The sequence below is a fragment of the Carcharhinus amblyrhynchos genome, chromosome 1 (genome assembly GCF_965287045.1).
Source record: "Carcharhinus amblyrhynchos chromosome 1, sCarAmb.v2.hapA, whole genome shotgun sequence".
Taxonomy (NCBI): domain Eukaryota; kingdom Metazoa; phylum Chordata; class Chondrichthyes; order Carcharhiniformes; family Carcharhinidae; genus Carcharhinus; species Carcharhinus amblyrhynchos.
In genome coordinates this window covers 26,961,306-26,986,772 of record NC_137324.1, presented here as the reverse complement: position 1 = coordinate 26,986,772, position 25,467 = coordinate 26,961,306, and the positions used below count along the sequence as shown (strand labels likewise).

The window sequence follows — 25,467 nt, the reverse complement described above, 5'->3', positions numbered from 1 at the left end:
CAAACTCCACACTCAGTGACCCAAGCCAGGAATCGAACCTGGGTCCTGGCACTATGAGGCAGCAATGCTTGCCATTGTGCTGCCCCTGGATAACTTGCTGCTGGCCTATCCCATACCTTAACTATTTGAGTGGTTTTCCAGTACAAGAATGCAATAGTTGGTATGTTGCAGGTCTGGAAGAATGAAATCCACATTGAAAAATGTCTTTTCACTTCGGCTTTGCCAAGTAAAGCCATTTTCTGGACGGATGTGATAAATAGTTTTGCTGTTTACAATGATTGTTAACATGCAGCTATCAGTAATTATTAAGTAGACAAATACCGATGCAATCAAAATAGCTGACCCCAGATCCCTAATGTGGCACAGATCCAATGGTCATTTTATACTTTACTATTTTTGACTAAGGCACCCTGTTCAGCAAACAGTTACAAGTAAAAGCACTTGCTTGAACAATTGCAGTGTTGTGTGGGAATGAAGCTGATTCGCGTTGAATGCCACAACTAGGTTTATTCTGGGATGTGGCAAGATCACCTTAGATTGAAGAGAAATTTCACACAACAGAATATCTTTTTATTCTTTCCTGGGATGAGTGCTTTCTGACAAGGTCAGCTTTTTGTTGCCCTCAAGGTGGTGGTGAGCCACTGTCTTGAACTGCTGCAGCCCATCTGGTGTCGGTACACCCCCAGTGCTGTTTTGGGAGGCAGTCCCAAGATTTTGATCCAGTGGCAGTGAAGGAATGACAATATATTTCCAATTCTGGATGCTGAGTGGCTCGGAGGGGAATTTGCAGATGGTGGTGTTCCCATGAATCTGCTGTCTTCGTCAGTCAAGGTAGGGGAGGTGGTGGGATTGTAAGGTGCATTCAGAACAGCCTTGGTGAATTGGTGTATTGTACCTTTTAAATGGTGTAGACTGCTGCCTTGAAGCATTAGTGGTGGAGGGAGTGAATTTTGGAAGCTGGTGGATTAGTTGATTTTATAACCCAGAAGAGAGAAAATTATACTTGGACTGCAGATGGAAAGCTTTGGCATTTGCTGCCATTTGATCTTGTGCATGGCCAGCTGACAGTCCTTGGTGGCACAATTCTGTTCACAGTTTATCTGGGGAAGGGGGTGAAAAGGGCGTGAGGATGAGGTGGGGAAGAGCGACCCCATTTACTTACCCCCCCTTGCAGCCCAGGGAGATGTAGAGGGAACATTAAGAAGAACTTCCTTAAGCATAGAATTTGCTGCCTGATAGAGGTAGAGACCATGAACTCTTAAAAAGTACCTCAATCTGCAGGTAAGCAACAAGGCTATGGGCCAGGTGCAGAAAGATGGGATTAGAAAGGGCACCTGGGTGTCCTCAGGTTGGCATGGACAAGATGGGCTGAATGCCTTTGTTCTGTGCTGTAATGTTCTACGTGCCCCCTTTTCCTATCGGTGACTCTAACTGGTGAGCTGCTGTTGCCAGGCAAAGTAATGTTGCATTAGTAATAACACATTGGGTTTATTCCCAGTCTCTAAATAATATTGCTCTTTGAAATATATTTAGCAACGTGAGGCTGTATAATTTCCATCTGCCCACAATTTCCATTCAACCATGAAGAATTTTGCTGAAAACTCCACTCTCCTGTCCGATTTCTAACAATGTCAGGAGCGTTTATTTGGTTTGGGGATAAATAAAGATTTGCCTTTAAGAATATGCTATTTAGATTTTTAGTTGGCTTGAACTAAACTAAGCAAACTAGCTGTTGCTTCTATGTCAAATTCACGATTTAGTGAAAACATGAACAAAATACTGCTGCTGCTGGAAATCTGATATAAAAGCAGAAAATGTTGGAAATATCCAGCAGGTTAGGCAACATCTGTAAAAACAATACTTTTCACTGTATGCTAATACATGTGACAAATCAAACCAAATTAGAGAGAAGTGGAGTTAATGGGCAGAATTTAATAGTCATACTGGCTGGAAATCCAGTGGCAACTTCATCATGGCCATTTTTGGGAGACCTGAAGAGACTTGATCCCTATTGAGTGCTTACATGCCTTACAGGTCGGGCTTCCTGGCTGCCATGAGGGGAATTTCCCTGGAAATTCTTGTGCAGGATGGATGACCTGTCCCTTAGAGCTAATGACTAATCAAAGTCCAGTAACTTGGGGAGATGTTGGGAGCAGGTATGATTGCGGCATTTAAGGGGCAACTAGACGACTACGTGAATAAGATGGGAATGGAAGGATACGGACTCTAAGTGCGTACAGTTTTAGTCTAGGTAGACATCATGATAGGTGCAAGTTTGGGCTTGTTCCTGTACTGTCCTGTTCTTTGTTCTAATATTGGCAGTGCCACCAGGTGTGGGCTCTACTGGCATTCCAATGGCAGCCAAGACCAGTGATCAACAATAGCACATCAGGACAAAGTTCAATGGGAGGGTTTGCTGCGGCTAAACAAGGAGGCCTCTGGAATGCGAGTTGGTTTAAAGGGCATTGGGGTGGGTTTTACTTTGTGTTGCCCAAGGTCTGACAAAAAGGACCCCCCCCCCCCCAACCAGACTGACCACGGGTTCTCTGGTTTTCCTGGCGGTATGCCTCCATGGTGTTACCCTAGCCCAGAGGTTCGATACCTGCCGCAGCGGGCCCTTCCCACTCAATCACATGGCTGTGCCACCCAGCTGCCCACCCATCCATCCCCGCCTCCATAGGGAACATGAAATTCAACCCCACATTTTGGGTTCATGATCCTTGAGCAGAAATTAGGAAATAAAACAATCTTCTGATGAAGGATCATCATGGACCCAAAACATGTAACTCTGTTTATCCCAACAGATGTTGCTTGACCTGAGTATTTGCAGCATCTTGTTCCTATATCATTATAGGAACAAATGCTTCAAAATGATTTGAAAACTCTTCTGCTCTAAGGAGTCTCTGGGGATATTGTATGCTAGCTTTCTGATTTGTATAATTATCCTGTGAAGCTAATGATGAAATTTATTCTTGCAAAAAGTTGGTTTGCGGTTTCTAATGTGTGAGCCTCCCAGTGTGGCTGTAAACTGGCATTGCTGATGTTGGACCTGAGTCGGCTGCCATGCAGGCTTTTGATTTTTGGTGCTTTCTGTTCAGTCCTTTTATAGAGACTTTTACAAGGTCAGAATCCAGATTGTTGGGCAGAATCATAATAAAGATTGAAAGAACATGTCTATTGTTTAACCCAGCTTAATTCAGTCACAATTTTCAATTACGACGAAGAAGCTGGATTGGTTTAACCTTTCCTAATTTGGTATAATCCATTATAAGACAAACATGCGTAATGGTTCTGGCAAGAACCCGTTGGATCAAAAAACCCGTTCCTTTGCCGTAAATCCTTTGATTTTTCAGCGCACAAAATTGTCCACCTTTTTGAAAATCTGCCTGCTTTTGGGTGCTGCTAGTTTTGGGGTTGGGCAGTTCAGGTCAGGTTAGAGATCGCTCTGAGTGCACAGAAACATGGGAAAAGCTAGACAAAGGGGCGGCACAGTGGTTAGCACTTTGCCTCACAGCGCCAGGGACCTGGATTCGATTCCTGGCTTGGGTCAATGTCTGTGTGGAGTCTGTACTTTCTCCCTGTCGGTGTGGGTTTCCTCCGGGGTGCTCTGGTTTTCTGCCACAGTCCAACAGATGTGCAGATTAGGTGCATTGGCCATGCTAAATTCTCCCTCTGTGTACCCAAACAGGTGCCGGAGTGTAGCGACTAGGGGATTTTCGCAGCAATTTTATTGCCTATTTGTGACAAATTTTAAACAAAGCTAATACTAGTATTAATGCAACACCTAGCCCATGATAAGTTAACTTACTAAAACAATGTTGGACATCACTGATTTTCAGATAGCCAGATTTGAGATACCATACCTGTAGAAACTAGCTGGGTCCAATTCGGAAATGTTGCAGTTACTGTTCATGACACTTGGATTGGCAATAGATGAGTGAGCTGCAGGGTGGTAAAACTTGTGGTCAAAATGAAGAGAGAATTGTGTTGCATCTTTAGAGATTATCTGTACATATGTTTTATTAAATGTCCCACATTTACTCACAGAAAGGAATTGCTGGGACAATAATTATACATCTTTGGTAAGGAATGACGACTAGAAGTAAGTATATTAGGAATTGTCGTCTTGCATGCACTGCAGGTTTGATGTATTGAAGTTATTCATGTTGCAATTGTGGCATTTTTGTTGAAGTAATATACTGTGTTAATTCGCATACAGGCCATACTCAGCTTTTAAATGAGTGAGGCCTGCCTATGAATTGATATGGTTAAACGGCCTCTTTACAACCAGCACCTTGCTGAAACAGTGACTACTTTGACAATCAGGTGCAGTGAACTTCTGATTTTTGAGTTCTGGAGTTCCAAGGCCATTTCAACTTCTGAGCATTACAAGTTTGTTTTTTTTTGCCCCACTATCTATTAGGATGTGAAATTTATCACTACGTTACCCCAAACCTCTGGAATTTTTGCCAAGTGTCTTGCTGTATGCAGAGGCCTCCCAAGTGTCAAGTGTTTCACACTGATGAATGGAAGTTGAGTTGACGCAAGAGTTAATTTGAAGGCTTTTGTGCCCTCCCCTGGGGCAGCTGCAGCTCCAGTCGTCGAAGTTGTGGGGGTGGGAGGAGAGAGTCAGGGTTTTGGGGGGGGGGGGGGGGGGGGGGGATGCCGGTTGGGGTGGGGGGGAGGTGGTCATGTTGGTGGTGGTTGGCAGCAGCTGCTTCCACTTTTCATTTCCCTCTCTAATTTAGTTTGGTCTAACAGAGTGAACTTGTTACAAAATATCATTAGGTTTAATGAGCTTGAAACTTGGCAAGCAGCTCCTGGATGAAACTGCCAGCAATGATTGTTTTCAGCTGGCTTATTGCAGATAATGACCATTTCTGCATCAGTGTTACCTCCCTGCATATCTCTGATCTTTCATTGTCCACCTTTCTGAAAGTGTAGTTGGTTGATTTGGTTAGTGATAGATCTAATTTACATTGGCTGAAATAATTTGAGAATACTAAAAAAAAGTTGATGCGTGTTGATTCAGTTGGATTGAATTGTTGCCAGGAAGGGTCTGGCAGTTGAGGCTCCCCCAGGACTAGCCAAGTGAACTGTTGAGGGCACGCATGTACTGAAGTAATGTAACGTCCACCCAGGAAATCAACTTGACCACAAAAACCAGAATCCCAGCTTTAATCAACAAGTTTCAGGGGATAGGCTGGTTTACGCCAAGCCCTATTGACTTGTACAAACCCAAGGCGATTGTACCTAAGAGTTGGCATTGAACATCTGAATGTGGGTAGTTTGGCAGTAAACTGATGTCTTCAGCCAGAAAACATATATAACCTTGCATCTCAACAGTGCTCAGTTGGGATCACTCTCCACTCTGTCAGTGAGATTGCTTGAACAAATCATTCAAGCTCACCGTGTGGTACTGAGGGAACGTAGTATTGTCTTTGACTTGAGGCATTAAAATGGAGACCCTGCTGACTATTTAAGTGCCCCTGTTAAGATGACGCCAGTTTGAGAAGCAGAGAATTTTCCTGATGTCCCAGCCTACACTACCAAAAGCCAGGTTCAGTTGTGGCCTCTGATCACTGTCTGTGTGGAGTTTACACTCTCCCCCTTTCTGCATGGGTTTCCTCCAGGTGCTCCAGTTTCCTCGCTCAGACCAAAAGTGTAGGTTACGTTGACTGGCCATGCTAAATTAACCCTGGTGTCAGTGATTGGCAGGATAGATGTGTGCGGTCATGGGAATATAGGCTGGGTGAGATTATGGTTGGTACAGACTTGCTGGGCCAAATGGCCTCCTTCTGTACTGTAGGAATTCTATGAAAAGCAGAATTTCCGGTGATTGAACACAGTAATTTTGCATACCGATACACATTGCATGAATCACTAATCTTGAAGCAGTGCATCCTGCAATGGTTTTGAGATGTTCCCAAGAGGCAAAGTGTAAACAAAAGTTTTTCTCAGCACGTTTCCCAAGTCCAGTATTGAGAGAAATTCTGTGCGATGTTTAATCGTACCATTTTCTCCATGCTTTATGTAAACCTGACAATTCAATTAGTACCTGATTGAAAACATTTTTGCTGTATGATTTCCTGTAAACGGATGCCAAAAGCCTATATCTATTTTTGTTGCATTGCGGAGACTGTTTTAGTAATAATGGCATTCATATAGTGTGTGTAGCTTAAACTAGTCTGAACTCGGCTATACGTTTTGCAGTTAGTGAATTTGCAACTAAATGGTAATATGCATCCAAAGTTAGAATAATTTTGATTGAGGATCAAGAGCCTCTAAGCTGCTTTTATTGTATGGTCAGGCAAATAACACATGCTTGGTTGCTGGTAGTATATATGGTGGCTAAATCTGGGCAAGTCTGATTTATGGATGTTGGAGTCAAAACTGAATGTAGTCATTGTGAGGATGACAGGATTAAAATGTTGTTTGTTTAAATGAAGCCACTATAAAACTGTTAGTATAACGTGCAGCATCTATATTAGTAATAACTTGCAGTATTCTATGCGGCATCTTTTCAGCTGGCTAGGATATCTCCAGATTTAGCTCAGTAAATTTATTTTCCAGTGATTCCTGTAACAAAATGAACATCTAACCTTTTTGGTATTCACTGAGGGAGTGGAATTTTAATCCTATCATCCTCACAATGACTTAGCCGGGATATCAGGAAAATTCCTATATCCTTTAAATGCAATCATCCAGCTAGACATGCAGAAGGTACCTCAGTGCACCATCAAGTATTGAACTACTGAGGAGTTGGTTTTAGCTCAGTTGGCTGGACAGCCTGTGATACTAACAGCATGGGTTCTATTTCCCATACCGGCCAAGGTTATTAATGTAGGCCCGCCTTTTTACCCTTGCCCCTCGCCTGTGTTGTGGTGACCCTCTGTTAAATCCCCTCAGGTTAGCTCTTCCTGTCATAGTCCCTGGTGCCAGTCTCCTCTGTGACAACTTAACCTTACTTTACTTTCTATTGAATTGCTGCATTGCACTGAACCTAGTTAATTAATAAAGTTTGCTGGCCAATTCTTGGAAAAGGTCTAGCACTGACCTATGTTATAGATGCTTTCATTAGTACAAATCACAGCAGGATAAGAGTTTTGGGTCATTCTCTGATGCAATATTAGTGACACTAGAAGCTTACTTAATTTATAAACAGTGAATTAATAGGAAAAATCAATTGATTGCCTATGTAGAATTTGAGGCATACCCAAATGAAAATTTTGTTACCAAATTATTTTCAACTGACAAACTAAAAATGGGTGATTTTTGCTGAAGGCATCAAAGAACAAATACAGCACAGGAAACGGGCCCTTCGGCCCTCCAAGCCTGCGCCGCTCATTGGTCCAACTAGACCATTCTTCTGTATCCCTCCATTCCCAGTCTGCTCATGTGACTATCCAGATGGTCTTAAACGATCCCAACATGTCTGCCTCCACCACCCTGCCTGGCAGTGCATTCCAGGCCCCCACCACCTTCTGTGTAAAATACGGCTGTCTGATATAGAACATAGAACACTACAGCACAAACAGGCCCTTCGGCCCACAAGTTGCGCCGATCACATCAATACCTACCAATCCATAGACCTATCTATAACCCCCAATCCCATTAAATCCCATATACTCATCCAGAAGTCTTTTAAAAGACCCCAGCGAGTTCGCCTCCACCACCACTGACGGCAGCCGATTCCATTCACTCACCACCCTCTGAGTGAAAAACTTACCCCTAACATCACTTCTGTACTTGCCTCCCCGCACCTTAAATCTGTGTCCTCTCATAGCGACCATTTCAACCCGGGGAGATAGCCTCTGAGAATCCATCCTATCTATTCCTCTCAACATTTTATAAACCTCTATCAGGTCGCCTCTCAACCTTCGTCTCTCCAGGGAGAAGAGTCCCAGCTCCCTCAACCTATCTTCATAAGGCATGCCTCCCAATCCAGGCAACATCCTTGTAAATCTCCTCTGTACCCTTTCAATAGCTTCTACATCCTTCCTATAGTGAGGCGACCAGAACTGCGCACAGTACTCCAAGTGAGGCCTGACAAGGGTCTTATAAAGTTGTACCATTACCTCCTGATTCCTAAACTCAATCCCTTGATTAATGATGGCCAGTACACCATACGCCTTCTTGACCACATCCTCCACCTGCGAGGCCGATTTAAGAGTCCTGTGGACCCGGACCCCAAGATCCTTCTGCTCTTCAACACTACTAAGACTCCTGCCCTTGATAGTGTACTCGTTCATCCCATTGGTCCTGCCAGAGTGGACCACTACACGTTTATCCGCGTTGAAGTCCATCTGCCACTTCTCCATCCAGTCCTGCATCCTATTTATGTCCTGTTGCAACTTCTGACACCCTTCCAGACCATCCGCAACACCACCACCTTTGTGTCATCGGCGAACTTACTAACCCATCCCTCCACTTCCTCATCTAGGTCATTTATGAAAATGACAAACAGAAAGGGTCCTAGAACAGATCTCTGGGGCACTCCACTGGTGACTGACCTCCATGCAGAAAAAGACCCATCCACAACCACACTCTGCCTTCTGCAGGCAAGCCAGTTCTGGATCCACAAGACCAAAGCCCCTTGGATCCCATTCCATCTCACCTTCTCAAGAAGTCTTGCATGGGGGACCTTATCAAATGCCTTGCTGAAGTCCATGTACACCACGTCCGCTGCTCTTCCTTCGTCAATGTGTTCAGTCACATTTTCGAAGAACTCAACTAGGCTCGTAAGGCACGACCTGCCCTTGACAAAACCATGCTGACTATTTCTGATCATGCCAAACCTCTCCAAATGCTCATAAATCTTGTCCCTCAGAAGCCTCTCCATCAGCTTACCAACCACTGAGGTCAGACTCACCGCTTGGTAATTTCCCGGGCTATCTCTGTTCCCTTTCTTGAAAATAGGAACCACGTCCGCAATCCTCCGGAACCTCTCCTGTCTCCATTGGCGACGCAAAGATCATCGCCAGGGGCTCTGCAATCACCTCCCTCACCTCCCACAGTAACCTGGGGTACTTCCCCATCTGCTCCCGGCGACTTATCTATCTTGATAGAATTCAAGATCTTGAGTTAAACCACCACCCCCCCACCTTGAACCTGTGACTCCTTGCGTTTGTCACCTCTGACCTGGAAAAAGCTTCCCACTGTTCACCCTATCCATACCCCTCATAATTTTATACACCTCTATTAGGTCTCCCCTCATTCTCCGTCTTTCCAGGGAGAACAACCCCAGTTTACCCAATCTCTCCTCATAGCTAAAACCCATCATACCAAGCAACATCCTGGTAAATCTTCTCTGCACTCTCTCCAAAGCCTCCACATCTTTCTGGTAGTGTGATGACCAGAACTGGATGCAGTATTCCAAATGTGGATCCTACTATATTTTAAATGGTAAAAGTCTTCTCTTTTTTTAGAGGCAGGACTGATGGTAGATGATGAGATGGGCAAACAAATGATCAAATTTAGTGCCCTTCACATGTATATAAATTTGCAACCATAATAAATATGTTGTTTCCTTCAGATAATGAACATTTTTTAGAACATGAAAACTGACATTTTTTTGGGTAAGTTATGAATGCAGCCACAGTAAATTATAACACCAAAAACTGCCGACTGTTTGTGAATTCACGTGGCTTCTGGTAATTTTCACCACATAAATATCAACTCAAAGTCCAGAAGTGCTCAGCTCATTTGTGGAAATTGCTGTCATCTGTTACTGAGTGAACTGCAATTTATGCACTCAAGTTTTAAGCAGTTAAGGGTTACATTGTTGAATATTGAAGGCAACAGCATTAGAATGTTCAAACTTACATCTTGAAATCATACTTGTGACCTTGGGCCAAATGAAGTGATCGACTTGGCAAAATAAAATCTTCCATTCCGGTTAAAAGTACACTAAGAATTGTGAAGGAAAGCAAATGTACTAATATTTACTGAGTTCCAAATGAATGCATGAAAGGTCAGGACTGGAGTGTCCCTCAGCATACGTGTGGTTAGGTCTGAAAGTTGGCTGTCAACCAAAATAAAGCCTCCTCATTCAGAGGAAACCTAGTTTAACCTGAGGAATATTTTTCTGAATGGAAGTGAATACTGTAGCTTCAGAATGGGAGCTGCTGGATAGGCTATAGCCAGGCTAAGCCGAAGATGGATCTTAGCCCTTTCTTTTTGAGCAATGCATGAACAATCAAAGAGTCTTTTTATCTGAGGAGCATCCATTTAAAGTTCAAATTCCAACAGGCTTGGGAAGAAGGAAAACCGATAGCAATAGGCTGGACTCTAGAGATGATAATCAACCGTCAAGGCTGCGCTGCAAACAAACCAGTGCTTTGTGCTGTGACAGCAGATAACAGGCTAACGGGCTGGGGTACTTAGTTCTGAATAGAGACCAGAGGCTTTTGGTGCAATGAAAGAGCACTACTAAGGTGGCGAGCGCTGAGTGCATCTGGCGTATCGCTGCTCTCAGATCACCATGGGGATCACAGCGTGAAATTAGCTCTGGAGAGGGCTTTAATGAAGTAACCTCTGCATTCAGTTTCTTTTTGGTCTTTGGCTTTAACTTGTCTAAAGAATGACCAAATCAAGGCTTCTAGGAAAGAAAGTGATGTCAAACAAATTTCATTATTACTACTGTTACCCTGCAACAAATGTTTTACCTGTCGGTTCAGTGCATTCTGATTTCTTGCTATCCTGGTGGGTCTGTTTTCCCACTGCCACACCACTACCTTACACCATTCTCACACCATCGCCCCACCCCCTCGAAACAAAAACCCAATCTAACTTGTAATATTTCCAATCTGAATAAATATTGCACATGGAGTTTTGTATCTTTTACTCTGCTTCCTTTCATTCAAATATTAATGCATGCAAATCCAATGTCATTTACTTTATCTTTAGTGGTGCTGTCCATTGTTTACATACAATGCTGCCAGATTTTGGTACAGCCCATGGCTCTTAAAGGATTGCTGCACTTTTGAGGCCACATGAGAGCACAATTCATAAGTCCTAATTTTATTGGTTGCTTCAGACACTGCACAAGGAATAGTGTTAATAACATTTGATCGGCCTTTGTCTTATTCCTGGAACCCCACATTTTAGTTTGCAAAAAAAAAATTTTGGATTGAAGAAACTACCATCCCAAAAGGATGAGCTTCCCAGTGATTATCAACACAAGTATTAGGTGGGCAGGAGAAAAGCAGGCAGAACTTTAATTTGCATCTTTAAATGTGCCTTGTGCAAAAGCAAAAAAAATACATTTCAGCACATCAATTGTATTGCATATGTATTTGAGTGCGGTTGTTTGTCTGCAACGTGTTGAGGTTCCTGAGGCTAGCATTTTATAAGCACAGTTATTTCTTATACAAAAGACACGTGCAAGTCCATGAGCAAAAAAAGAGTCAGTCTCGAATGCATAAATCAGTGAAACAGTAAGTGATGAGTCATCCTCATTCCGGTTTTGGCAACTTAACATGGCTGACCACTTGGATTTGTTACCTGCTTGTGTACAGGGTGGGGACTCCAGAACCACCAGCTGACAAGGGAGGGAGCAAGTTCAACTGTGTCATATAGGAGAAGGATCACATGGTCTCATTATTGGGTTGGGCAATCAAGTCTAAGAAAGAGAAGTTCTATTCATTATAAGCAACAAACTTGACTGAATATTGCACCTGCAGGTACATCAAATATACTTTGGTTTGGAAACATTTTGGGATAATAGGCACCAGTATTACTTAACAGATGACTATTTGTAATTGCAGAATTGTTGCAGTGTAGGTGGAAGCCATTACTGTTTGCACTGGCTTTTCCAAATGAGCAATTCAGCTGGTGCCATTTCCCCACTTTCTCCCTGTAACTCTGCCCATTCTTCCTTTATAGATAACCATCTAATTCCCTTTGGAACACCTTGATTGAACTTGCCTACCTCCACACTCCCTGGCAGTGTATTCCAGACTCCAACCATTCACTGTAAAAGTTTTCCTCATTGCCTTTATCATCTTTTACCAATCACTTCAAATCTGTGCCCTGTCATTCTTGGCCCTTCCACCAAAGTGAATAATTTCTCCTCATTTACTGTGTCACCTCTATCAAATCTTTTCTTGACCTACTGTAAGAAAAACAGTTCCAACATCTCCAGTCTACTTTCACATCTGAAGTTCCGCATCCCAGGAAACATTCCTGGGTTTCTGATGAAAAGTCTTTTGACTCAAGATGTTGACTCTGTTTCTCTCCTAATGGATCTGCTGAGATTTTCCAGTGTCCCCTGTTCTTGTTAAGCATTCCTGGGAATTGTTTTTTCATTCTCTTCAATGCCTTCACATAGATTTGTGGTGTCCAGAACTGGACGTGCCATTGCATGAGGCTTGATTGAGTGTCCTATACAAGTTCAACACAACCATTCTGCACCTGTACCAAATGCCACTGCCTATACTAGAATGCTGTAAATTGCTCCCTCACCCTGTGCAGCCATCCTCTATTGCCTATGCATGCGTGCACACCTAGGTCTTTCTCTGCCCCACCCCACTCTAGAGTTTGCACCCTTTTTGTATGTTATCTCATGTTCCTCCTCCCAAACTGAATCTGCCAAATTTTTGATTTTCCTGTTTTCTATTTGTCTGCAAAAGTAAAGAAAATGTCTGGCCTATATGTGCTGACATAACCTGCAATTTCAATTTGTTTTTGCACTTCTCATGTGGAATATCATTGTAAAGAAAGTTATCTCTAAATCCAGCGGGATCTTGATCAATTGGGCCAGTGGGCTCACGAATGGCAGATAGAGTTTAATTTAGACAAATGCGAGGTGATGCATTTTGTAGATTGAACCAGGGCAGGACTTAGTTAATGGTAGGGCTTTAGGGACAGTTATAGAACAAAGAAATCTAGAGGTACATGTTCATTGCTCCTTGAAAGTGGAGTCACAGATGGACAGAGTGGTGAAGAAGGCATTTGGCATGCTTGTTTGCATCAGTCAGAATATTGAATACAGGAATTGGAATGTCTTGTTGAAGTTGTACAAGACATTTGGTAAGGCCACATTTGGAATACCATGTGCAGTTCTAGTCACCCTATTATAGAAAGGATATTATTAAACTCAAGGGTGCAGAAAAGATTTACTAGGATGCTGGGGGGAGTGATGGATTGAGTTATAAGGAGAGGCTAAATAGACTGGGACTCTTTTTTTATCTGGAGCGTAGGAGGCTGAGGGGTGACCTTAGAGGTCTATAAAATAATGAGGGGCATTGATAATGTAGATAGTCAGTATCTTTTCCCAAAGGTAGGGGAGTGTAAAACTAGAGGACGTAGGTTTAAGGTGAGAGGGGAGAGGCACAAAAGTGTCCAGAGGGGCAATTCTTTCACACAGAGGGTGGTGTGTCTGGAACAAGCTGCCAGAGGCAGTAGTAGAGTCGAATACAATTTTATCTTTTAAAAAGTATTTAGATAGTTACATGGATATGATGGGTATAGAGGGATATGGGCCAAATGCGGGCAATTTGGATTAACTTAGGGGCTTTAAAAAAAGAAAAGGAAGCATGGACAAGTTGGGCCGAAGGTCCTGTTTCCATACTGTAAATCTCTATGACTCTAAATCTCCCTGGTCCCTTATGGTCAGTGGAGGAAATAAATCACAGTATCTCAAGTTTCTCAACCAGGTTTCACCCCCGTGAATCTTCATTAGTTTTAATGCCCTTTCTGGAAAGGCAGCTTTTGCCTCCTCTAAATTTATCAGCACTCCCTTTAATAAGGAAGTGAGCTGCTTTATGTATCCCGTTGTTGTGGATTCTATTTTAACCACATGCTCAGCAGTAAGTGGATGGGGAAATTCGCAACTGAAATGTATTTTTAAAATGCAGAGGCGTCTGTTTTTTCCTGTATGGTGGTACTATTGTCATTAAGAGCCAACTTTTTTAAAAATGGGCCTCTTGTGTATTTTACCAGTGTTCTCACTGGTTTGCAGATGCAGACCAGGGTGCTTGAGGCAATGCCCCATTGGAATGTAAATAAATGAAGCAGGAATCTCTTTGCAATTTACTGCTTTAATATTGCAGGACTATTTGCATTAATTGCTGCAGTGTTGATTGGAGATAAGAAATAGCTCCAACTTGTTTTCAATAGTGTGAAAAGCATTGGGGATCTTAAAATATGATTTGAGTCATTTAATCTTCCGTATCTCTACATTTGATCAGTTCCAAGCTTGCTGTCAGAGATAATCCAAAAAAGGCAGTTTAAAAATATTTGTAACTGCAATACTTGTGAAAAACCTGAAAAACTCCAGTCTATGCCAAGCTTCTGCGTCTTGAAACTGAGAACACAAGGTTTTTATCTCTGAGCATGAGTTCCATCAATCTACTGCAAAAGTCTTATCTCCAGGATTTTTGTGTGAAATTGTGTGGTCCTTCTGAGTTTCCAAAGGAACGTTGATTATTTTTCTTGACATGTCTTTAGAATGGAGAAGTAGAAAATACATAATATGAAAAAGGTTATTGCATCCCTGTTAACCAAACATCCTTTAATATTGTCGACTAAATTGTTTTCTGCAACATTTGTTTTGCGAGATGAAGGCCTGGTAAATTTTATAATGAGCAAAGAACTCATTAAGTCTGCAATCTGCTTTATAAATTATATGTGCGGAGGAGCTGAAGCATTATTAAGAGGTTTAGCACTGTTCTGATTCTCCTGAAGCCTTTTCCTTTTCACACAGGCTCCTTTAAGCATGTGGCCAGGGTATTTGCTGCCTTCGTTTCATCAGACAATACCTTGCATTTATATAAAATGCTATTATTACAATAAAATGGCCCAAGGTCCTTCACAGAAATGTCAGCAGACAACATTTGACACTGAGCTATGTGAGCTATTAGAACAGGAAAGAGGTAGGTTACAAAGTGCCTCTTAAAGGTAGAGAGGTGAAGGTTGAGGGAAATTCCAGAGCTTGCGGTCTGGACAGTTGAGAGATATAGCTGCCAATGAAGGGGTGATGCAAATTGGAGATGTGCGTGAGGCATGAATTAGAAGAGTACAGAGTGCACAGTGATGAGCACTGCTTCCTCACAGCGCCAAGGACCCAGGTTCAATTCCTGGCTTGGGTCATTGGCTGTTGTGGAGTCTGCACGTTTTCTGTGTCTGTGTGGGTTTCCTCTGGGTGCACTGGTTTCCTCCCACAGTCTAAAAGTGTTAAGTGCACTGGCCATGCTAAATTCTCCCTCAGTGTACTCAGGCGGCGGAGTGTGGTGACTAGGGAATTTTTGCAGTAACTTCACTGCAGTGTTACTGTAAGCCTACTTGTGACACTAATAACATAAACTAACTTTAGTAAACTTTTTGGAGTGGGTTCCAGTGATGGAGAAGATTGGAAATGAGGATGGGCAAAGTCATAAAGGGATTTGAACTTATGGATGAGGATTGTAAATTTGAGGCTTTTCACAAGTGAAATTACATGCAAGTATTGTTGATTTGTGTTGGTGGTATTAATGTTCCTTCAAATAGAGAGCCAAGATTGAGGGGTAGTCCTCAGCAATTTCAACTTTCTACTTGATCTCTCAGATGGGAAGCCATAATTTCATTAATTAGCGGCTCAATTTTAATATCGATGCATTGTAGTAAATGTTTGAATTGTTATGTAGATCATTTTTATACACCATTCATGCTCCCAATGCAAAAAGCTTTTCATTGCTGCTTTTGACTATATTCTTCTATTTACAACTAAACAGAGAATTCAAGAGCTTGGGCATGTCATTTGTAGGGTGTGGGGTAAGGATTAGGATGGGATAATTCTGGAGGCCAATATCTTAAGGAATGGGAAGTTTGGAGAAGTTTTATTGTGGGGGGGGGAAGTTGGAGATACCTTGGGTGAGAGAGTTTAAAACCAGTTAAACATTGAAAAGAGCAAAGCCACTATCTGAGGGCTCAGCACCAACTCCACTGTCTCTTTCCTCTTCCTTCAGTCTGTTTCAGGCAGAATCAATTGTTTCCAATCTTAGCACCGAATTGAACTTCCAACCCCATATTACAAAAACCATTTCCCTCCGGCCCGACTGTTGTTGAGCCCCTTATCCACCATGCTTTGTGTCACCGCCAGACTCAGCTATTACATGATACCCTGGCTGGCCTTGAGCTCATCCCAAACTGAGCTCAAATCTTACACCACACCAAGCACCACTCAATCTGTAGTCACTATCTGCAGTGACTTGTGGCTCCCTCATACCTTAAATACAAAATTCTCATCCTTGTGTTCAAATCCCTCAAATAAATCCAAAATAAAAGGGGATGAGTTGAAATATGCAGAAAGTAAGGAGGCATCTTTGGAGAGAGAAACATAGAACATTACAGCGCAGAACAGGCCCTTCGGCCCATGATGTTGCGCCGACCAATTAAAAAGCAATGACCTTCTAACCTAAACCAATCCCTTTCCATCCATAAACCTATCCACGGATCTCTTAAACGCCCCCAAACTAGGCGCATTTACAACTGCAGCAGGCAGGGCATTCCAATCCCTCACTACCCTCTGGGTAAAGAACCCACCTCTGACATCCGTCCTAAAACTACCACCCCTTAATTTAAAGCTATGCCCCCTCGTGCTAGCTTTCTCCATCCGAGGAAAAAGGATATCACTGTCCATAGATTTCTGTCTCGCATTTTTAACCTGAAAAGTGAACCCGGTTTCTCTGCAGTGTATTCTCCATTCTCAATGCGTGCAAGTTCTGTTTTTGCATTCCAGTGAACTCTTAATTGCCCTTCTCTTGTCTCACAATTGGCAGTTTTGAGTGCAGCCAATTAGACCCCATACTCTGGAATTTCCTCCTTGCACTTCCCTTTTGCCAAGCTTTTCGATACCACTCCTAATTTGATTCTTTGGTTCAGCATCCAATTTTTCTTTGCAATACTGGGCTGTTTTCCTGTGTTAGATGATAGCATCTAGCTTAGGTTATTCTGGAGTGGGTCAGCTGTAAAGGTTCTGCCTCTTTTGGTGGTGGGGTGGAATGGTTCAATAATTTCGATATACTCCATACTTTTTAAGTACATTTGTACCAGTTTGGGAATGAACTCCAGGAAATAAGCTCAATATGATTGTCTTTTGCTTACATGTATAGCCTAAGTAAAGCAATTAATATGTATCAGTAATGAATTCTGACTCGGGTAAGACTGCTAACTCCATATCAGCAATTAGGTGTGGAGAAATGATGCTCTGGGCAAATGTTTCTTTTTATGTAGAGTATTAACCCACCAAATGAACCACTTGACCAATGATTCCTGGTGTTTATGCTTGACAGGATTCCTCTCCCATCCTATCAATGTATTTTCCTTTCTTCATGTATTCATCTAACTTCCCTTCAATGCTTCATTGTTTTATTTTTCTCTTTCTTTCTCATAACGATGTAGAAGAGCTGTTGGATAGAACTTTGTAATCATTACCGACCAAAAGAATTTAATACAAGAAATGTATAGTTGGAAGTGGAATGATTCTGAGAACTTTAGATTAATCAAGATGTTGTCTTTTTCCAGGCATTAAAGAACTCAAAAAGCCTTTGCTCTCTCGACTATGAAGAAGATGAGGAAGATGAAGATGATCACCATATGAAGACTATTGTATCCTCACCTTGTGACTCAAATGATCTGTTAATGAACATCATCACTCCAGGCTCCAGTCCAGTCAAAGAGCACGATTCTGCAAGATATCATGGTGCTGGGAGCCGAGATGGCTGCCATCCAAGGAATTATGGGAAAGAAGTCACTGTGAGCGAAAGTGAAGAAGATACAAGTGATTGTGAAAGCACTGAAGAAGGAATATTTCGGCTGGACTGTGGTGATCTGGATCTAGAACAGATAGAAAACAACTAAATGCTGCAACAATGTTCTAGATAAGACTGGTTGTTTTTATACTTTTTGTTGTGGTAGAGGATTACCTTTGCATAACTCATGTCCATTAAAAGAAAATTCTATTGGTTATTTTGGGCTGCTTGAAGATTTTTGTGCAAAGCATCAGTAGTCCATGTCACGTGTGCACAGAAGGTGGTAGAGGGTTCAGCAATTTTATCTTGGATACACAAGGTTGCCAATGTTTTAGGTTTGAGAAGCATTTTGGACGAAGAGATTTTTCTGTAAATCCATCTCTGAGGATATTTTGCAACCTATTGCTTTTGACATGGTGGGAAAAGCTGACCTCTGCAAGGATGTGGATCTTTTCTTTTAAAAAGGGCATTCTACATTAAACTAAACTTTACAGGTTTAACTACAGTGGTGTCGGTGCGGGTATAGTGCTGCTTTTTGTGGGGGGGAGAAAAGTCAGTGTTTCAACAAAAAAAATTGACGTTTTACTTTTTAAAAAAAGAAAAAACTTGATGGCTTTGATAAACCCAAAATGGCCAAATGGACACAATGGACATCTTGTACTCCAGTCACAAGAATGTACTAAGCACTTGAGCTTTGGAAAGAGACTGTGATTGCTTGTTGTGATCAATTTTCCCAGGAGTCAAACCCCTCAGCAATATTAGAAGGAAGACTTATATAGTCTTTAAATCAAATAAAATGGACTTTTGCTTTGCATTTCCTTTTGTGGTGTGCCTCCTTTATTTGCTGGATTTTTCCGTATTGCTGTCTTGCTAGCTATGTTCTACAGTTAAAGGAGGAATTCCACCTTGTGCAAAAAGAAGTCTTTTTTTCCATTTTATATACCAATGTTTTATGATGGTTCTTCTAAAATTTAATGTTGGTTTGTAAACTCTTTATTTTGAACCAAGTGTCTAGACTTTTAGTTCCTGGACGTATAAAAGTGAGGCATACAAACTAAGGATGAACAGTTGCCTTTAATCTTGAGTAACTCAAACATGGAATATTGCCTTTGGGAGTACTTAAATTGGGTCAAATCAATAATTGACATTTTTGATTTGGTGGAGGGAAGGATTTAAGAAGAAAATTGGATTCATTTTCCAGCATTTACTGTTTTTGATTCTGATTTTAACCCAAGCAGCTGGGGTCCAAGATTGCTAATGTATGCGTTAACACACTTGCCTCTGAATTGCGAGATTATTGATTTAAGTTTCAGAACGGACTTGGGTGGATAGTCTCGATTGACACTTCAGTGCAATCTGAGGAAGTAGTGTTTTGCTGCTGCGGCTATGTCTGCTCTGTCAGATTGACTTTAAAGATTCATTCCACTTGATGTCCATTTGTTCTCCAATCACCTTACTTCAAATTGGGTGCCTGGCCCTTTAAATAACTAGTGCTGGGTCCCATTGTGGTGGTACCCTTGATCTTTGAGTGATGTTCAAACTCATCCTAATGCACCTGCGGGCTCCCAATTTGGCCAGGGGTCATCACAACAACCAGTTTGACTCTGTATAGTCAAGATATCACTAGTTCAGTTGCCTTTGTAGTGCACTGCCTGCATAGGTGCCCTCCATGAAAGAGCATGACTTGCTGTGCTGGAAGCAGCTGATAGAACAGTGTACAACCCTAGAAGATGATGTCCTGTGGGTATGAATACTGCATTCGTGATCGCGTCCACTAGGCTTAAAACTAAGAGACAAGGTGATCCACGGCTAGTTTACTGTTTGCGGAGGCTGAAACCAACTTACTTGGTGATCATGTGCATAAGTATCTTAAATTAGCCTGCATTTGAAATTGGTCAGCTGGAGCAATTCTAAGCAAATGGTGGACTATATATAAATATGAGGAATGGAAAATAGATATCAGTACACACCCAGTTTAGAATAGCATTTCTGTGCTATTGAAGGAACAGTGTGAAATATGCTGGGCTGACCGATTATCGGGAACAGCAGAAGATTCAAGTGCGCTCTGTTTCATTAACACTCCAGTTAATGCACAAACATTGACCTATGGGTGAAGAAGCATAAACTATATACTCAACTGATCAGTAAAATCTAGATCACGTTTAACTTGAGCACAATGGCTTCAGCTGGTGATAGAGGTGTCAATGTTTGGACAGTATTACTTTACAATATCGGCCATACAGACATTAAATATTTAATCTGTGTAGTTAAAGGTGAACCAGTAAATGTAGTATGTGAATTTCTGAAAGGCATTTGAAAAGATGCTGCACAAAGTTAATATGCAAGATGAGGAATTGACTGGAATCCTTTACCCTGAAGCTTTGAATGCTCTATTGAATGAATTTAAGGTTGAGATGGACAGATTTTGATCTCTCAGGAAATTGAGATATGGCCAGTGGACATGATAGTGCTGATGAGGAAACAATGATTGCATAAGAAGCAGGAGCAGAATTAGACCATTTGACCCATTGAATGGCAGAGCAACTCAATCATGACTGATATTTGTGGCATTGCGGCACAGTGGTTAGCACTGCTGCCTCAGCACCAGGGACCAGGGTTTTACTCCGCCCTCGGGTCATTGTGTGGTGTTTGAACTTCCTCCCTGTGTCTGCGTGTTTCCTCTGGGTGCTCCGGTTTCCCCCCTCAGTCCAAAAGATGTACTGGTTAGGTTCATTAACAGTGCTAAATTCTCCCTCAGTGTACCCAAACTATCGCTGGAGTGTGGCGAGTAGGGGATTTTCACAGTAACTTCATTGTAGTGTTAATGTAAGCCTACTTGTGACAGCAATAAATAAAACAAAAATATTTTTCTCATCCCCATTCTCCTGCCTTTTTCCCATAACTCCAAATCCCCTTATTAATCAAGAACCTATCCATCTCTGACTTAAAGACACTCAGTGACCTGGCCTCCACAGCCTTCTGCAGCAAAGAGTTCCACAGATCCACCACTCTCTGGCTGAAGAAATTCCTCCTCATCTGTTTTAAAAGATCGTTCCTTTAGTTTGAAGTTATGCCCTCTGGTTCTAGTTTTTCCTAATGGAAACATCCTCTCCTTGTCCACTGTATTCAAGCCTCAAAGTATCCTGTAAGTTTCAATAAGATCCCCCCTCATCCTACTAAACTCCAAGTATTGACACAGAGTCCTCAACTGTTCCTCATACCAACAAGCTCTTCATTTCAGGGATCATTCTTGTGAACCACCTTTCCAAGGCCAGCACATCCTTGGATACGGGGCCCAAAACTGCTCTTGGTACTCCAAATGGGGTCTGAAAAGAGCCTTATTTTAGCCCTCTCCACAGAAATGCTAATGTTGCATTTGCCTTCCTACCTGACAACTGAACCTTAAGAGAATCTTGAACAATGACTCCCAGGTCCTTTGGTTCTGATTTCCTAAGCATTTCCCAATTTAGAAAAGTCTATGCCTCCATTCCTCCTTCCAACATGCATAAGTCCACTTTTCCATATTGTATTCCATCTGCTGCTACTTTGCCCACTCTTAACCTGTTCAAGTCCTTCTGCAGTTCCGCTGCGTCCCAATACTACCTGTCCCTCTAACTGCACAGTATAGTGAAGCAGACATGAGACTGGATGGTCTACTGCACCTATTCCTTGTAATCTTTTGCTTTCGCTTTCCTGAAAGACTATTCCAGCTATTGATCTCTGAGAACAGGTATTTCCTGGCATCTGGCCTCTGGCTATCTTGGACTTAGTTTAAACCTCTTGTCCAACAGTCATCTGTCAACTGTGGCTCAGAGGATACTGTTCTTAGCTCTGGATGAGAAAACTATGGGAACAAAGCATCCTCCACAGATATGAGCATAAAATCGTGGCTTGATACTTTAGTACAATGCAAAGGAAGTTCTTCACTGCTGGAGGTGCTGCTGTCTTTCAGGTGAGGTGCTAAAACAAGGCCCTGTTTGGCTAATGTGAACGATCTAATGGTGCTATTAAAAGAAAAGTGTAGGAGTTTCCTTCCATGTTCTGGCTAAATTTTGTCGCTCATTAAAACAGATTAAGCTGGTCGCCATCTCTTGTTTGTGGTACACAAATTGACTGCCATTTTTGCAATGGTGATTAAACTTTGTTGCAAAACACTTTCCAACTACCTGTGGTCTTGAAAGGTGTTTCTGAAAAGCAATTGCTTACGGTTTAACTTAATAGCGCTGAAGATTAATCTTTCCTATTCTACCTATCACCTTAGATACTGTAACAGGAGTGTTCATCAAGTGTGTGTGTGTGTACTCCATGGGAGTGCAGAGGAGTACATGTGAAATCACAATAGTTACAATATAGGAAGGAGGCTTGGCTTTCTTCATTTATTTGGCTGACAGCTGGATTTAAGATGTGTGTCTCGGCTCCAGAATAATGCAGGTTAAAAAATATTTTGTGCGAGTACAATTAAATCTCCCCATTAAGCTTTGCATACCCAAAGGTTCTGACAATAATACAACTTGTTGAAACATTTCTAAATTGCAACAATAAGACATTTTTAAAAATTGCATTGGTTGGCCTGTTGTCTGCAATGTAACATAGGGAAGACCAGCCCAGTAAGGAATGACTTGCCTGGAACTGAATCGCTTGGGCTTCATACAAGGCCAAAGTTCACAGGACAGCTATGACCTCAACAGCTTGGACACCACGTTCTGAAGCCTTATATTTGTTTCCTTTTGAGTGTCCAAGATTTTGTCACTTTCCCTCATAACTCAATCCTCTTACGTGTGGAGTCATTCTGTTCTGTCTCTGCACTGATTCCAGGGCTTAGATATTTTTGTAATTATGTTGCATGCTCCCTGACCATCTGAACAGCTAACTTTCTCTTTGGCTGATGATAATTGGATTTAAGATGCATATCTCAGCTCCAGAATTTTTTTTCTGCAAATCCCTTTCCCTTGGTCTTTTCTATGTCTTGCACCCTCTTGGCCTCTCACACAGTTTCTTCTTTATGCTTGTAATATGTGTTTGTATACCTGATTCTTTTCCCCTTGATTTCTGTTGGAGAACAGGAATGCAATTGAGAGCTCTAACCCTCTGGTCACAAAAATTATTTTGTATTTTCTGGTGTGAAGAAGGAAGGGAAATTGGGATGAATGCCCAAGGTGGGACATGGACTAGAGGGCACAGCCTCAAGGTAAGGGGAGGACAGTTTAGATCAGAGTTGAGGAGGAACTTCTTTACTCAAAGGGTGGTGAATCTCTGGAATTCTCTGCCCGTGGTGGAGGCTACCTCGCTGAATACATTTAAGTCACGGGTAGATAGCTTTCTGATAGGGGAATTAAGGGTTATGGGGAGAAAGCGGGGAAGTGGAACTGATCCACTTCAGATCAGCCATGATCTTATTGAATGGCGGGGTGGGCTCGAAGGGCTAGATGGCCTACTCCTGCTCCTATTTCTTATGTTCTTGTGCTTTGAGGTCACTCCAGTAACAGGTTCTTTTTTACTGTGCAGGAATATTGGATCTTTAGTAATTTGCTGATCAAAATTTTGGAAATCCCTTCCTAATAGCATTCTGGGTGTTTCTACAAGGACTGCAACAATTCAAGAAGGCACCTCGCCACCATCTTCTTGAAGGCAATTGAGGCTGAGCAGTAAATGCTGGTCTAACCGTAACACCCACATCCCATGAATGAATTAAAAAACTCAGATCAGCTCTCACCTGTTATGACCCACATCTTTAATTTTGATCTTCTTTGACAGCATGGGGTGGCACAGTAGTTAGCACTGCTGCCTCACAGTGCCAGTGACCTGGGTTCAATTCCCAGCTTAGGTCATTATGTGGGCAGAGTCTGCAGGTTCTCCCTGTGTCTGAGTGGGTTTCCTCCCACGGTCCAAAAGACATGCTGGTTAGGTGCATTGGCCATGCTAGATTCTCCCTTAGTGTACCTGAACAGGTGTCAGAAGTGTGGTGAATAGGGGATTTTCACTAACTTCATTGCAGTATTAATATAAGCCTACTTGTCACAGTAAAAAATGAACTTAAAAAGATTAGTGAGGCTTTTAACAATAATTGGCAATGGGTTCATGGTCATTTTTGAACTTTTAATTCCAGATTTTTGTTGAATTTAAATTTCACCATCTGCCTTGAGGGGATTTGAACCCAGAGCTGATCTGAGCATTACCCTCGATCTCTGGATTATCAGTCCAGCTTTCAAACAGCGAGGACCTCAAATGGTACCACGACTCAGCAACTCCGAAGTACCAATAGCATCCACACTCTGAAATGTCACAAAATCCAGAAGAAAATATCTAAGCTTAACCAATAGTTGATAGATATACACAATTAGGATGATTCCAGATTGGGTTGCTGATCTGCAGCAGTGGAGCCTAGTTGATCCACCAATGCAGCCATTATATTTGACATTGACGTCTTCAGGGCCCGGGAATGAAATATTTATAAAAGCCTGTTGTATGATGGCCGTGGATTGAGTGAGAACAGGATCAGGCTAGCTGTGACTCTCCACTCAAATAGCCCAACAACTACTGCTGTGGCACAAATAGCTCTTTTTGACAACGTACAGGAACAAATAACATTCAGAACTGCGTTTCCCGTTAGCAACACACTTGGGTGCAAATGGCATTGCAAAAGCCACAAGTTTTGTCTTTATTGCAATGAACATGACAGCTCCCTTGCAGAATGCTGATGGCATGTACATTAATAAGGAGAAATATATTTGTTCTCTAAATTAATATCTTTAAATATTTTACAAATTTAGCTTTCCAAAAAGGTAAGAAATTTCAGTAGCTCACATACACCATAAATCAAGACTTAGAAGGTCCTTGGAAATTTCATAATTTATGCAACCTGCATTGAACAATAGGGCGTTAGTGGTTAGCACTGCTGCCTCACAGTGCCAGAGACGCAGGTTTGATTCCCAGTTTGGATTACTTTGTGTGGAGTTTGCACATTCTATCCATGTCTGTGTGGGTTTCCTCCGGTTCCCCTCACAGTCTGCAAGACATGCTGGTTAAGTGCATTGACCCGAACAGGCGCTGGAGTGTGGTGACTAGGGGAATTTCACTTCATTGCAATGTTAATGTAAGCCTTACTTGTGACTAATAAATAAACTTAAACTATTACGATGAAACCTCCTTCAAAATCACTGCATTGTTCTATCCACCTGGCATGCAAACAGCATACAGAATTTAGCATAGCCAAAACACCTAACCCACACATCTTTGGAGTGCGGGAGGAGACCAGAGCACTCAGAGGGAACACAGGCAGACATGGGGAGAAGGTGCAGACTCCGCACAAACAGTGACCTAAGCCAGGAATCGAACCCGGGTCCCTAGGGCTGCGAGGCTGCAGTGCTAAGCACTGTGGCACCCCAGTTTGTCATTCTTGCCTCTTCTAGCCAACATGTGGCTCCAGATCCACAGCAACTTGGTTGACAAGACACTTAGTTCAAGGATAATTAGAGATGGACAATAAATGCTGGCTCACGTCGCATTGATAAGTAAAGGTAGCATCCTGCGTATAATTAGTGCACGAGTTCAGAATTTGTTAGACGTTTTCTTATCTTACACCGGCCTTGTGCCGCATTGCACAGAGTGTAAAATACTTTGAAATTAAATGCCAAGAAGCTTTGTTACCAAATTTCTTAGTAATGCAACTGTCATGTATTTGAAGATTTAAGCCAGTGTATTTTGCAATAAACCAGCCACTAAAACTAAAGGTTGA

General features: G+C 42.1%; 1 protein-coding gene across 4 annotated transcripts in view; it reads left to right on the top strand.

Annotated features, from left to right (window-relative positions):
• Positions 1 to 18,546, top strand: part of LOC145351108 (protein FAM53A-like) — a 126,150-nt gene extending 107,604 nt beyond the window's left edge. For all 4 annotated transcript variants that reach the window (XM_080200922.1, XM_080200859.1, XM_080200781.1 and 1 more), the window contains exon 5: positions 17,506 to 18,546. In XM_080200922.1, coding sequence (XP_080057048.1) covers positions 17,506 to 17,841 — 336 coding nt within the window. In that variant the 3' untranslated portion in view covers positions 17,842 to 18,546. The remainder of the gene's footprint in view (positions 1 to 17,505) is intronic.
• Positions 18,547 to 25,467: the final 6,921 nt, after the last annotated feature.